The 13,995-nt window shown below is 39.1% G+C and overlaps 1 protein-coding gene across 2 annotated transcripts in view; it reads right to left on the minus strand.

Annotated features, from left to right (window-relative positions):
• ITGA8 (integrin subunit alpha 8) overlaps positions 1-13,995 on the minus strand; it is a 179,765-nt gene that overhangs the window by 100,910 nt on the left and 64,860 nt on the right. For both annotated transcript variants that reach the window (XM_034643803.1, XM_002926627.4), the window contains exons 12-13: positions 12,435-12,640; positions 9,843-10,034 (exon numbers count right to left, since the gene is read on the minus strand). In XM_034643803.1, coding sequence (XP_034499694.1) covers positions 9,843-10,034; positions 12,435-12,640 — 398 coding nt within the window. The remainder of the gene's footprint in view (positions 1-9,842; positions 10,035-12,434; positions 12,641-13,995) is intronic.

The following is a 13,995-nucleotide window of genomic DNA, read 5'->3' on the forward strand; positions in this document are numbered from 1 at the left end:
TCACAGGGTCCTAGGGATTGAGTCCCACGTTGGGCTCCCTGCTCAGCAGGGAATCCACTTCTCCTTCTTCCCCTCCTCCCCACTCATTCTCTCTCTCAAATAAATAAATAAAAATCTTAAAAAAAAACCAGACAGTGCTCCAGTTTCATTCTTTTCCATGTAAGTGTTCAGTTTTCTCAACACCATTTGTTGAAAAGACTGTCTTTTTCCCATTGGATATTCTTGCCTCCTTTGTTGAAGATTAATGGACCATAAAATCATGGGTTTATTTCTGGGCTCTCTATTCTGTTCCATTGGCCTATGTGTCTATTTTTGTCCCAGTACCAAAACTGTTTAGATTTCTACAGCTTTGTAGTATAACTTAATATCTAGGATTGTGATACCTCCAGTCTTATTCTTCTTTTTCAAGATTGTTTTGGCAATTGGGGGTCTTTTATGGTTCCATACAAATTTTAAGATTATTTGTATGGAATCACAAAATTTTAAGATTATTTCTTCTACTTCTGTGAAAAATGCTGTTGGTATTTTGATAGGGATTGCATTAACTTTGTAGACTGCTTTGGGTAGTAGGGACATTTTAACAATATCTGTTCTTCCAATCCATGAGCATGGAATGTCTTCCCATTACTTTGTGTCATCTTCAATTTCTTTCATCAGTGTTTTATAGTTTTTCAGAGTACAGTCTTTTCACCTTCTTGGTTAAGTTCATTCTTGGGTATTTTATTATTTTTGGTGCAACTATAAAAAGGATTGTTTTCTTAATTTCTCTTTCTGCTGCTTCATTATTAGTGTATAGAAATGCAACAGATTTCTGCACATTGATTTTGTATTCTGAAACTTTACTGAATTCATTTATCAGTTCTAGCAGTAATGGCGGAGTCTTTAGTGTTTTCTGATATATAATATAATGTCATCTGCAAATAATGACAGTGTTACTTATTTCTTACCAATTTGGATGCCTTTTATTTCTTTTTGTTGTCTGATTGCTGTGGCTAGGATTTCCAGTCCTGTGTTGAATTAAAGTTGTGAGGGTGGACATCCTGTCTTGTTCCTGAGTTTAGGGGAAAGGCTCTGTTTTTCACCATTGAGTATAATGTTAGCTGTGGGTTTTTCATGTATGGCCTTTATTATGTTGAGTATGTTCTCTCTAAAACTACTTGGTTTAGGGTTTTCGTCATGAATTGATGTTATGCTTTGTCAAATGCTTTTTCTGCTTTTATTGGAATGATTAGGAATGGTTTTTATCCTTTCTCTTATTGATGTGATATATTACTTTAATTGACTTGGGAATATTATACCACCCTTGCATAAATAAATCCCACTTGATCATGGTGAATGATTTTTCTAATGTATTGTTGGATTCAATTTGCTAATATTTTGTTGGGGATTTTTGTGTCTATGTTCTTCAGAGATATTGCCCTACAGTTCTCTTTTTTTGGTAGTGTCTTTATCTGGAAGGCAGTAAGTCTAGATCTTGGATTATAGGATCAGAGGAGAAAGGAGTTCAAAAAGACCCTTGGAGAAGCTTTCCATACATTCATGTCACATTCAGGGGAGGAAAGTCAGGCCCAGAGGAGCTGAGTTACTAGAGGAACATTATCTTGGGAGATATGGTTCTAGAACTCCTGGGTTTTATCTCTCCATTCACTTTTACTTCCACTTTATGATCTGGATTCAAGTCCAGGCACTCTGTCAGTTGACTTAATTAATTCCATTTAATCTAATTCATAAGATATTTTATGACAAGTTATACACTAATTTCTAATGCGTTTATAATGAAATTATGAAAATCTTGCTCAGTAAGGAACATAATGTTTTCCTTTTCAGGAAAACTTGAGTAGCAGTTGGAGAAGTAGAAATAAAAATGTTGACTATAAGATTTGAATTTAGTTCAACTAAACTTCAGATCAATTTCAAGGAGCTCAAGGTTTGATTATGCATTATTCCCTTAGTTAAAGCCACCCTTTTATTTCTTCTTATGTGTAGGTTCTTTCTTGCTCAGTTGTTGGCTTACACACACACACACACACACATGCACGTGCACGCGCGCAGGCACACACACACACACAGCAGTTATTAGAACAGATAATGGGTCATTTTTTTTTTTTTTTCATTTGGTGTAATTGCATGAGTTGGCTTCATGGTATAATCATCAGACATTACGGGCCTGAACAAGACAATGGTAGTTTTGGCATTCAGCCCATGTCTTCCCCCAGTTTTTATTGCCTGCAAGATTTCTGCGCCTCAACAAAACCTGCACTTCCCCTCCTCCACCTTCCAATGTCTGGGCTATGCATTTAGCAGATGGTCTTGTTATACAATCATGTTTAACAGGATTAGGCTAGATCATTGAATTGTAGGGATTTCTGACTATCACAGCTGTTTCTTCTCTGAAATGCTTTCACTCAATTAATGTATACAAGATACTTCTCTGGCCAACCCTCATTTTCCAATCAGCACCAACACAGAAACCTGAATACATCCATATTTTAAATAGGAAAAAGAATTTTGGTGCCAGAACCGAATATACTATAGACTCCTATTTTTGTATGTGTAGTGATGACAATATGCACAGTAAGAAATTGAAACAAATACTGAGTGGTTAAACTTGATATTAGGAAAATTATTCCAAATATTATTTCTATAGTAGAATATCTCTATTTCTATAAAGAAATCTCCCCATGTCTCTCCATTCTACCATACTTTTCCCAGGTACTCTGGATCAAAATTCCAGAGTCATCCTTAGCATCTCTTCCTTGCTCACCCCACCTCCTCTACCTTCCATCACGGCAAGTCATCACCAAATCTTGACTGTTGATCATTTACATTATTACCTTAGTTCTTTCTTTTCAGTTGCCATTGTTATCACCTAGTTCAGGTCCAATTTATATGAAAATAAATGCCCTCAATTGCCTAAGGGCTTAGGAAGGAAGAACATTTTCCATTCTTGAGACCCAGTAAATCACAGTGAGTAATGGGAGAAGTCCCTTATGCCTCATCTCCCAGTAAGGGGTGGGAGGTCGGATGGGGTGAGTGGTGAAACTATGTCATAGCAGGGCAGTAACTTCCTGATTATTAGAAGCTTCTATGGAGGGTCGAGCAACAGGAATTTTACGAGTGTGTCTTAACCCATCAGAGTCCCAATATTGGTGTTTGCCTCGGGTGGGAGAAGCAAATATGGTGTTGTGAATTAAGATTGGGGGACATGGAAATTACATAAGCAAAAGAAAATAATGTCAACTAGTGTGCATAAGGAAAGAATACCTCCAAAATATAGTCTTGTTTTAAAACTTGATTGGAGAGCTGCTATTTTTTAAACTATGTCCTTTGTAATCCCATTTTAACTTAAACACACCATCTCATTTCATATTATATAAACAGTGCCATTTTGTCTTTATACCAGCTTACTAGATCTAATTTCACAGATAAGGAGATTAAAGAGAGATTAGGAAATCGTCTTATGTTTATATAGCTAGAAAACAGTGAGTCCAGTATGAAACCCATTTTATCCATCTCCAGAATCCAGAATGCAGCTTTTCAACATTTTTGGTGGCCCAATATGTCTGTGAAGTAAAGTAGCTTTGATTCTGCTCATGTCAATCAAATAGATTTCCTTTTTCATTCTAAGCCATTTCACAACGTTTTGTAAAAATCTTTTCCTGACTTAGAAAGTGCAAACACACATAACCCAGTGAAGGAAGTATTATTAGCCCCATAATATCAAGTAAGGAAATGGAAGCTCACAGAAATCAAGTAATTTGTCCATTGCCACACAGCTGATCAGTGATGGATGGGACTCTTAATCTGGGCAGTCTGATTTCCCTTCCCCTCTTCCCAGCCACATTGCTAACTTTAATAGGTTATTTTTATACTGGTTTGATATTTCCCAAAAATAAGGAAGTGGAGTGTCATCTAACCTTACCCTGCAAACTCTCTTGGGTACACATACACATACAAAAAACCCCACATATGCATACACACATATGTACATATAAGTGTGACTGTATGTGTGCACGAGAAATATTAAAAAAATAATATTCCAGTGGATCTGAACTGCATTTATCTTCTATGCAGTAGATAGCATAGTAGTAATAATTGCTGTAATTGCAATAATGTTAGCAATATAATTGGACCCATGCCTGCTTTTTGGTAGCATTCTTTTTCCCTAAGATAAGGAAACTAAGTGTCTGGTCCTGCTCAAATACAGAACATCTGTAACTTGCAGAAGAGATCATGGGACAAAGAGTAAATGTAAATCAAACCACCTTTTACATGTCTGTGCTTTTGATTATTTCAGGTACTAGGTGATCTGATTTCTAGTCAGTCTGGGAGATGAAACAGCTGTAATTCACAATAAATATACATCAAACATCAAAATCAACCTTATTCTTTCTTCCTGCAAAAGACAGCTGGCTTGTATCAAAAACATGTAAAGAATACTTGCTGCTATCTAACCAACAAGGCAACATATGTACCAGCCATTAACATAGGTAGGTTTCATGCAGCGTGCCCAGAAGCGGGTAGGTGGCAGGTGGTGTAGATCAGGGGAAGCCAGCTCAGCTCTGCTTGCAGACACAGCTGCTAAGCATGGGGTGCCTAAAATGCGGTAAAAGTGTTCACCTCAGGAATGGGAAAATAACCCCATCAGAAGCCATCACTTGGGAAACCACAGTTCTTCAAGTGTGTTCCATTTAGTAGCAGGTCCAAGGGGTTTGATGGATTTCAGTGCAGAATTTCAAACTACTGTTCACTTGTACATTTGTCTTCACATAAAATTTTCAGGTGACCATGTAGTTAAAGTGGAGTTTGGGGATTTTGTTTCTGATCTGTTTAGAATGGAGGACCTGGAACAGGGCCACTGAGAGCCGACAAATGCCTGGGTATGAATTTTAAAAGGTGGCCCTGCCCCCTCCTGCTTGGAGGAAATCCCTTGGTATATGAATTGGTCCTCACTTGCCCCTTGGCTGGGTACAACCTGTACATAATTTGTCACCCTGATCATAATAGTAGTTTGGCTTCCAGAAGTTTTTCAGGGGAAGTGGAGGTGCCTGTATAAGGAGCTACAGAGCTTATGCATTTTTCTTAGCTGATTGATTTAATGAAGACCAAATAATTACAAAATTTCCAAAGGCCAACAATACTTTTCTCATGACACACTTTTTAAAAATTCATAAGCACAATGTTCAGCAACCATGCTTAAATTTTTTCAGATGTTATGATACTCCAAAAAAAGTTTTGCATTTAAAGACTTCAGGATTACAATGCTCACACTTTGCTGTAATTATTTAACTATCTGTCTTTCTCACCTAGAATGTCAGCTCTGGGAAGGTAGTGACTGTGTGTGCCTTGCCACAGTCCTCCCAGCACAATGTCTAATACGTAGTAAATACTGATACATATTTTTGACTGAGTGAAGGAATTTCTCATTTTTCTTTTGGACTTTGAAGTGAAAGGAACAAACATAAAAATATCGATGAATAATTTAATTACTATTTTTATTATTTTAATTTTTAAAACAAAATATTATCCTCTCAATTATTTTGTTCACTTCTTACTACAATTCTTATTTCCTAGGGCCATTTTATTTTGTTTTGTTTTGCCAGGGCATCATAGTGGATATTTATTGGGATACTTGCGAAGTCCACAAATCAACTCGTACTTTCTTTGGAAAATGTCACCCTTTGCCTCAGAGCCTATAAGATTCCTTTCCTTAAGATTTGGGACTGAGATAAATTGTAGACAGTCTCTTTGAGTGAGTAAAACTGCCATATGCAAACTCTGGAGCTGAAAAACTACCATGTGCTCAAAGAAATATGGGCAAGAGAGGGAGAGGGAGGGTAGGGAGAGAGAGGGAGAGAGAAGCAGACATGCAAAGAAAAGCAGAGATGAGAGTAAGGGAGAGAAAGAAAAGAAGTCCTAACCTGACAATCTTGGATCCCAATTAGTCCCTTCCAGAGGCTGGCAGAGTTCCTGTCATTAGGTTTCCTTGAGATATTCTTATAGCTTTAATATAAATCTCTCCCTTTATGGCTTAAGCCAGGTTAAGGTAGGGTAATTCCTAACAAATGTGATAATATATTTTAAATGAAAGTCAGTGAGGCATCATTTTAAATGCACAGGTAACTTCCAGGAAATGTAGAGCAGTGCATGAAAAATTAAATATTTTCAGTGGGCCTTCCTTAACTTTTCCAGATGAGGCCAGAGCATGTATTAGGCCCAAGCATCCCAATGGCAGTAACCGCACAGAGGAAATCTGGAGAGAAGCCCCTCGGGCTAGTTTGACAACCTTCTAAAGAATAAATGGAAGGCCAGAGCTTAGCTAATAGGTACTTGCCAAAAGAGAACCCTGCATATGATACTAGTGTAGGCAGGGGAGCTGAGCACAAAGATTGTAGAGCTGTGTTTCTCAAAGTAGGGTCCTGGGTAAGAATATAAATCCCCGAAGCCCATCTCAGTCTCCATAAATCAAAATACCTGAAGGTGTGTCATGCACTCAGCCTGTAATAACAGAGTCCTCGGGTGACCGGCTTGCACAGTGCCTCAGAGCTTGCTACTCAGGGTGCAGTGTGGAGCCCAGCAGCAGGGAAAAAACTTGGGAACTGATTGGAGAGGGGGAATCTTTCCCACTCCCTTGACCTACTGAATCAGGATCTGTACTCTAATGAGACGCCCAGTCAATTCGATGTTCATTGAAGAGGGAACATGTTCTAGATCATTCATTCCCAGCTGGGTAGTGTACTGGCATCATCCAGGTTACTTCACTATGTTACTCTGGTCTGGGTTCTATCACCCAGAGATTCTGACTCTGGAGAGTCTCATTCTGAGTTTGGAGTGTGACCTGAGCAGATGGATTATTTAATGTTCCCCAGGTGATGCTGATGTGCAGCTGAGATCAAGAACCTCTGCTTCCGGAGGATGACTAGATGTACCCTAGAAGAAAGTCAGCCTGGTAAGTGGATTTTGAAACTCCTAGAAGGCACAATAATCTGAAAGCAGAGTAATTTTGATCTGGAAGAACAGGGCCCCAGAGAGAAAGAAAACTGCAATTCTTTTTCAGTTCCAGGAAGAACTGGTGTGGAAAAATCACAAGACAGACCACTGGGCACTAGGACATAGAGTTTATAAGCTGAACCATAGAGTTTGGAAAGCATGCCACCCAATAACCTTGAGGGGGAGAAAAAAAAAAGACTGCTGTTTCCCAGGCAAAACCTAAGATACTGCAACCCCATTAGGGCTAGAGTAATAACATGCCTTGGTGGAAAATTAGCAATGGCTAAAGGAATAATCTAGGGGGATAAAAAAATTTCAGAGACCTGAAAACCCAACCTGCAAGTATCTTGAGTCCTAATCGTGGCATAGAAGCACATGCTGAGAGTGGACCCGAAGAGGCCAAATTGAATGAGGATCCAGGACACATGGGACTTTTGAGCAGTGCCCACTACATAGGCCATTGGGTTAATCAAAGAAGTGCGAGCACACATCAGAGGGAAGACGGAGTTATCCTTCAGGCAGAAGCTTGTAAAAACAGATGACACATTTGGGTGCACGCCTCTCTGTCAAACCCTGGACAACAGGCACGCCCTTTGCTACTCATTCCTTTAAAGAGTGGCCAAAGAGGGAGGAAGGGGAGGGCTCTGAATCTAAATGAACATTTACTCAACTGAGATTAAGTCTGAATCTGAAATAGGGAGATTAAGGTTTTCCCCTTAATGGAAATGGAGGCTTGAGACAAGCCAAGTGGAATTTCTTTATAGAATAATGAGGAAAGTTACATGTCTAATTCCTGAATTACGCCTGTGAATTTCAAATCCACTGTTCTAGTGAACAAAATATAGTTACCCGTCTGTTAGGTGGTTTCCCTCTGCATAAGTCTCTGGGGACTTGGTGTCACTATAAAGAGGCTTCTTTGAGTGGTATCCTTTCGTGAAAAGATGAGGATCAAGAGAAATGTTATAGGGTCATGAATCACCAGACATCTATATTTCCATTTGAGAGGCAGAATTAGAACCAGAACCCAAGTCTACTCAGAGGTACAGCCATACACTGAACGCCTCAAGACGATCTTGAGGGATAAGAATTCAATTAGTGGCATTATTGGTCCTGCCTTAGTAAAGATCATTCACTTAACAGACAGATGGATAGACGGCTTGAACTGCATTGGTTGGTATAAATTGAATCAGCCTCAGTAGGTAAAGTTAACGAATGACCTCAAATGACTTTTTTCTGATTGTTAAAAGGGATAAAAGACATAAGTAAGAGGTGACTAATTACCAACATTTACCTACTTAGCTTTTCTTTCTCCTGCTCCTCCACCCTGTCAATCCTCTGCCCACCCCCAGAAGGAATATTCCTTGAGAAAAAAAAAGTTGTTTCATGTTTCTCTCATTCCTGGCTTTTATTTAGGAGACTTCAAAAGAAGTTGATGAACTGCCTGTGTGACCGATACATCCCTGATCTCCTTTACCTGGAGGAAGGTCCAGCCATCCTGTCTGTCAAGTTCCCTGGTACTAAGGTGAGAATATGACAAGCATAATGACTGGCAATAACTTTCCAAAATAGCTGTTTATCTAAAATTACAACCCAAGAGTTAAATTTCATGAATCATCCAGACGTATTTTAGGAAAAAATCACATAAGGGAGGATTCTTTAAAATAGAATATATTATGAATGACACCCCTCCCCCCCCCCAATAAAACCCACTAACCTCATTGATTGGATCAGTATAATATAACCTAAGAAAATAAACTTAACTAGATGCTCTTGAAAATGTGGAAGGTATTTGTATACAATATAATACTAAATCTGCTTTGAACCCACTACAACATCCATGTTAGTGCCGTGAAAGACTTCTGGCAAATATATGAGAATATGTTGCAGTATCCTTTTTGCCTAATCCCAGAGGGGAGGAAAAAGCGGAAGGATGAAATTAGTGATGTATATTTAGGCAGTCAGTTTATTGGAATATTGCCCCAAACCAGAAAAAAACCCTACATATGGAAAATACCCAATTAGGGGAAGGGTGGTAGAAAGAGACAAGGTTTTAATAAATAGTTAAAGCTGTCAGTTAACTATTAGTGATTTCTAAGTGTTTATTGAAACCATCTTAACTAACATAAGAGTGAAAATTGAACCATAAAACCAAGAAGTCTAATGTTCTCTGCTAAAAACCCTGGGATTACTGAAACAATCCTTTAAGACAAACTGTGTTTTCCTACAGCACACACAAAACATGAATTATCTCGCTGTTATCTAATTTCCACGAGACCTCAATATGAATTAAGTAATAAAGAAGAGTTTGCAATCTTTATTATGAACCAGTTGCTTTTGCTTCACTCTGAAATATTCAGTCTATTTTGAAAGACCTAAAGTATGGCGAGAAAGTTTTTACGCTTCCAAAAACAGGAGCTTTAAGACAGAAATGTTGAAGTTCATGAATTAATGAATAGGAACTGTGAGCTCGAGTGAGAATGACAGGGTTGAAATAAGTTGCTCGAGCTGGCTTTGAGGCAAGCGGTCTTTATCAGTGGAGAAGACCTCACTGAGGGGTTTCAAATGAAAACTTTGGCTGCAAAGTTGACAAGTCATACGTCCAGTGTGACTTTTCAAAAGCCATCTTGCCTTTCTAACATCATCTCCTGGTGGGAAAGGGAGGGTTTATTTTATCTGCCTTTAAATGCTTGTGAAAATCATTCAGGAATCAGGCACAAAAGCCCTGGGCCATCCATGGTTAAGCTGGGCCTTTGCCTTTAGGAGGGAAAAGCTTACACGTGATGCATTCATCCTGGGAATGGGCTTCTTTCTAGGAAATGGGCTCTCTGGCGGGAGAGGAAAGAAACCCTTACCTGGGTAATCATTCTTGTCTATGTCTGAGTCTCCTCTTAGAGTAAAGCCGAAGCCCGAAGGGATGGTCTGTGAGGCCCACACTCCCTGCAGAATTTGGGAAGGCTTGGTGTTTAAGCCATCCTTGTTCCCGTTGTAAATGAGCACTTGGCCTCTTTGATCCTTGCCTGCAAAGGGTGAGCCGATGGCAATGTCTGCAAATGGGGACACATGAACATATATTTAAGTAAAGAAGAAGGTTTTAGAGATAAAATTAAGTGCAATAGAAGAGCAGTATCCTAGAATTGAAAGGGCTCATTAAGTTTTCCAGGAAAATTTCATAATACTGCAGCAACCATAAATTATCTGTTGTCTTTTATCCATCCAGCAAATATTTATCGAGTGACTGCTTGCTATGAGTTGGATGCAGGGGGTATGACAGCTAACCAGATACTGCTTTTAGAAAGTTTATATTCTAGTGCAGGTAAAAGACAATTTGAATGGAGGGACAATCAAGAAAAGATGGAAAGTGACACATTCTATGCAGAAGAATCAAAACTATTAATGTCATGGAGAATGGTGGTTATTTCTAGATTTGGTGATTGGACAGGGTGTTGCTAAGGCTCGTGTTGAAACTGAAAGCTGGGGACAAGATGGAACCAACTGTGTGAAATCAGAGGGAAGAGCACTCTGGGCAGAAGGAACTGGTGTGCCAGGGTCCAAAGGTGGAAAGAGCCGGGCCCGTTGGAAGAGCAGGCGGAGAGTGAGAGCTTAGCGAGCAACAGGGTGGCCTGGGTCACATCACGAGGCTCTACGAAACAGGGGAGGCACATTTGCAAGGTACTTACAAGTTTCTTGTCAAAAGAAATAAATAATCTCTTGCACAAAGATTATATAATGTAATGATGACGTCGTCCCATGAGGGAGGCAGGACGCATTTTACAGTAGAAGACATTGAGAACCTAGAAAGAACCTTATCACCTGACTCCCACTTAAATATAGCACTCAATGAAAATTAACTTCCACTCATTGTGTTCTTCAGGACTGTTCTAAACAATACACACAAAGTCCGAGTTTTACATAAAAAAGAGCACCAATAACATAATCACTCGCCCCAGTGGAGGACAGTTACGTGTCCTCACTTTCTCGTTTAGTTCTCTTTGCTCCTAAGTAAGTCTCATAAGATTAAGTAAATCGTGAACTGATTTTGACTACATAATAAGGATCGTAATTCCAGCTTCATTTAACAGGTAAGGATAAATACCTCAAATCTCTGATCGTGGTGAAAATTAAAGATATCATCGTGTGACATCACCTCCTCTAAGTCCACAATTATCCCATGTATCCTCCCAGTTTGGAATTATTTTGCCCACTTTATACTCCAAAACAGTGAGGCTCAGGGGCGCCTTGGTGGCACAGCGGTTGGGCGTCTGCCTTCAGCTCAGGGCGTGATCCCGGCGTTATGGGATCGAGCCCCACATCAGGCTCCTCCGCTGTGGGCCTGCTTCTTCCTCTCCCACTCCCCCTGCTTGTGTTCCCTCTCTCGGTGGCTGTCTCTATCTCTGTCAAATAAATAAATAAAAAATCTTTAAAAAAAAAAACAACAGTGAGGCTCAGAGAGGCAAAACCCCCTTTATGTCATTAAAAATATTTCTCTTAGCTTTCAAAAATATCATGAAGGGTATGAGAAAAAAGACAAACAGAGGGAAATAAAGTGGAAAAGATAACTCGATAGATAATGTAGCATTATTTATTTCACTTGGTGCTCAGGGATAGGGCAATTTCTGCAAGCAGCATATCAGTTAAAGATGAACTTGTCCCTTTTTTATTATTTTCCTGGAACCGTGAACTTTTAATATGTATTGTGTTTTATGGCACTTTAAAAATTACTAACTATACATTTCTGGAATGTCTTTTTTTTTTTTTTCCCAAAGAAAACATAAAAGTACAATACCCCTTGCCAAAGGTACTAATGAATACTGAACTGAGGCAAAGACTCCCTAGGCTATTTTGTTGGAGCAAATTCCTATTACTCCCTTGAACTTTAAGAAACCCACTATACCTTGCTTCTTAATTTAAAGGTCCTGAACATGTATGCAAAGCTTTGTGTGAGCTTGCATGTTTTTCTGAGAAGGTACTTGCAAGGCATTCATAAATTCTTAGCTTAAAGAATCCTAATCCTAAACTAAGAATTTAACACTACTTTAGTGCAAACACCAAAGTTGCCTTTAAGCTAAAGTTTACAGACCAAATAAAATTCAGCATAACCTATGCATAGTCTATGTGGGTTAATCACAAGGCAATATACTTGTCCATATGTCAACATGTATTTGTTTGTCTTGACTCTGTACATAATAGAAGGTTCTCTAGTTTTCTTTGAGTCCCTAAATCCAAATATCACTTTAAAAGTAATCTCTGCCTTTATTAAGAGCTGTTTCATGACACATACATAAACTTTAAACTGTCTTGAGGTTTTTGATAATTTATTAAAAACAATAATAGTAACCATACCACACACACCACTGGAAATACTTTTAAGATGTCATTGTTTCCTTTGTGTAACGGTAACATGAATTGTAACAAATAAACGATTTCCATGTATTGGTATCAATTACCATTGTATCCATCTTGGTTCAGGTCTCCTAAGTGTGCCACGGCACTACCGAATCTCCCGAAAACCTCGGTGCCTCCAAGGATCTGCGGGTCCCTGAAGACAAGCGCGCTCACTTGCAAATACAGGTAAACCTGTCCTACTTCTCTGGGGCTGCTCTCAGATTCGCGTTCCATAAAGAGAGGTGCCCCAATCAATACGTCATCCATTCTGTAGGGAGCAAAGAGCAAGGTCAGAGCACTGGCAGACCTGAGATTCTTTGGGGTACACTTTTAATCAACTCGATTAGTACATTTCCATTGGTATTTTTCCTTTTCCAGGGTACATTTTACAATCATCGTATTTCTTTCATTGCTTTGCTATGTCTCTGGGATAGAATGTTTTAAGAACATAAGAGTTGTTACACTGAACTTTTTTTTTTTAAGATTTTATTTATTTATTTGAGAGAGAGAGAGAGAGAGAGCTCACAAGCAGGGGAAGTGGGGGAAGGAGAAGTGAGCTCCCGCTGAATAGGGAGCCACACATGGGGCTTGATCCCAGGACCCTGGGACCATGACCTGAGCGGAAGGCAGACACTTTACCAACAGAGCCACTCAGGTGCCCCTGAACTTAAAAAAAAAAAAGGTTTATTTATTTGAGAGAGCGTATGCAAGTGGGAGGAGGGGCATAGGGAGAGGGAGAGACGAAACAGACATCACAGTGAGTGGGGAGCCTGACATGGGGCTCGATCTCACCACTGTGAGATCATGACCTGAGCTGAAACCAAGAGCTGGATGCTTAACCGACTGAGCCACCTGGGCTCCCGTATGCTGAACTTTAAAACTGTGTTACAATGACTGCTTGAAGAAAGCCACAGATACTTCATCCTTTTCAAAAGCCTCTTAGTGCATTTCCAGAAAATGTAGCTATACAAGTAAAACATAGCAAAAAAGATCTAAAAAAAGGTTTTTCTCAAAGTGGATTAGAGTTTGTCTGCAACAGAATTATCCACTTAAATTATGAAGTTTTCTTGCAGGAATAAGGTTTAAAACAAATTTTGCCTTCTTCTGTCCTCTTGTTACCTTCACTTAAATAAAACAGAGGTCAGGGAGGGTTGTGGGACTGCCTAGAAAGACAGAAAACAAAGTTTTCCTCCCAAATAAGACTTGATAGTTAGTCTTTATAAATGTAGGTATTATAGCAGGAAACTAGTAGATAATTTTTAAGGTTGAAAAAAATTCAAGAAACAAATGCCTATCCAAAATTATTTAGAGATTAAGATATAACCACCAGGAGAACAAAACCCAAGTGGGTAAAGGTGTTTCCTTCCCAGAGCCAATGGGCACAAAGAGGAATAGAACAGAGCCTTCTAAGCTATTTGAGTTCTTAAAAACGTGTGCATGTATCATTTTTATTTTAGAAATTTTGGAAAAAGTCACATCAACCAAAATTCATAATTTGATCAATACTAATGACCTCTGCAGACACCCCAATCTTGGGAGATGCAACAGTCCGTAGAGTGACCTCAGGCATAAATAGAAATGTGCACTTGACTTTTATGCTTATATATAGATTAGGTAACATGC

This window comes from Ailuropoda melanoleuca, chromosome 15 (assembly GCF_002007445.2).
Source record: "Ailuropoda melanoleuca isolate Jingjing chromosome 15, ASM200744v2, whole genome shotgun sequence".
Classification (NCBI taxonomy): Eukaryota; Metazoa; Chordata; class Mammalia; order Carnivora; family Ursidae; genus Ailuropoda; species Ailuropoda melanoleuca.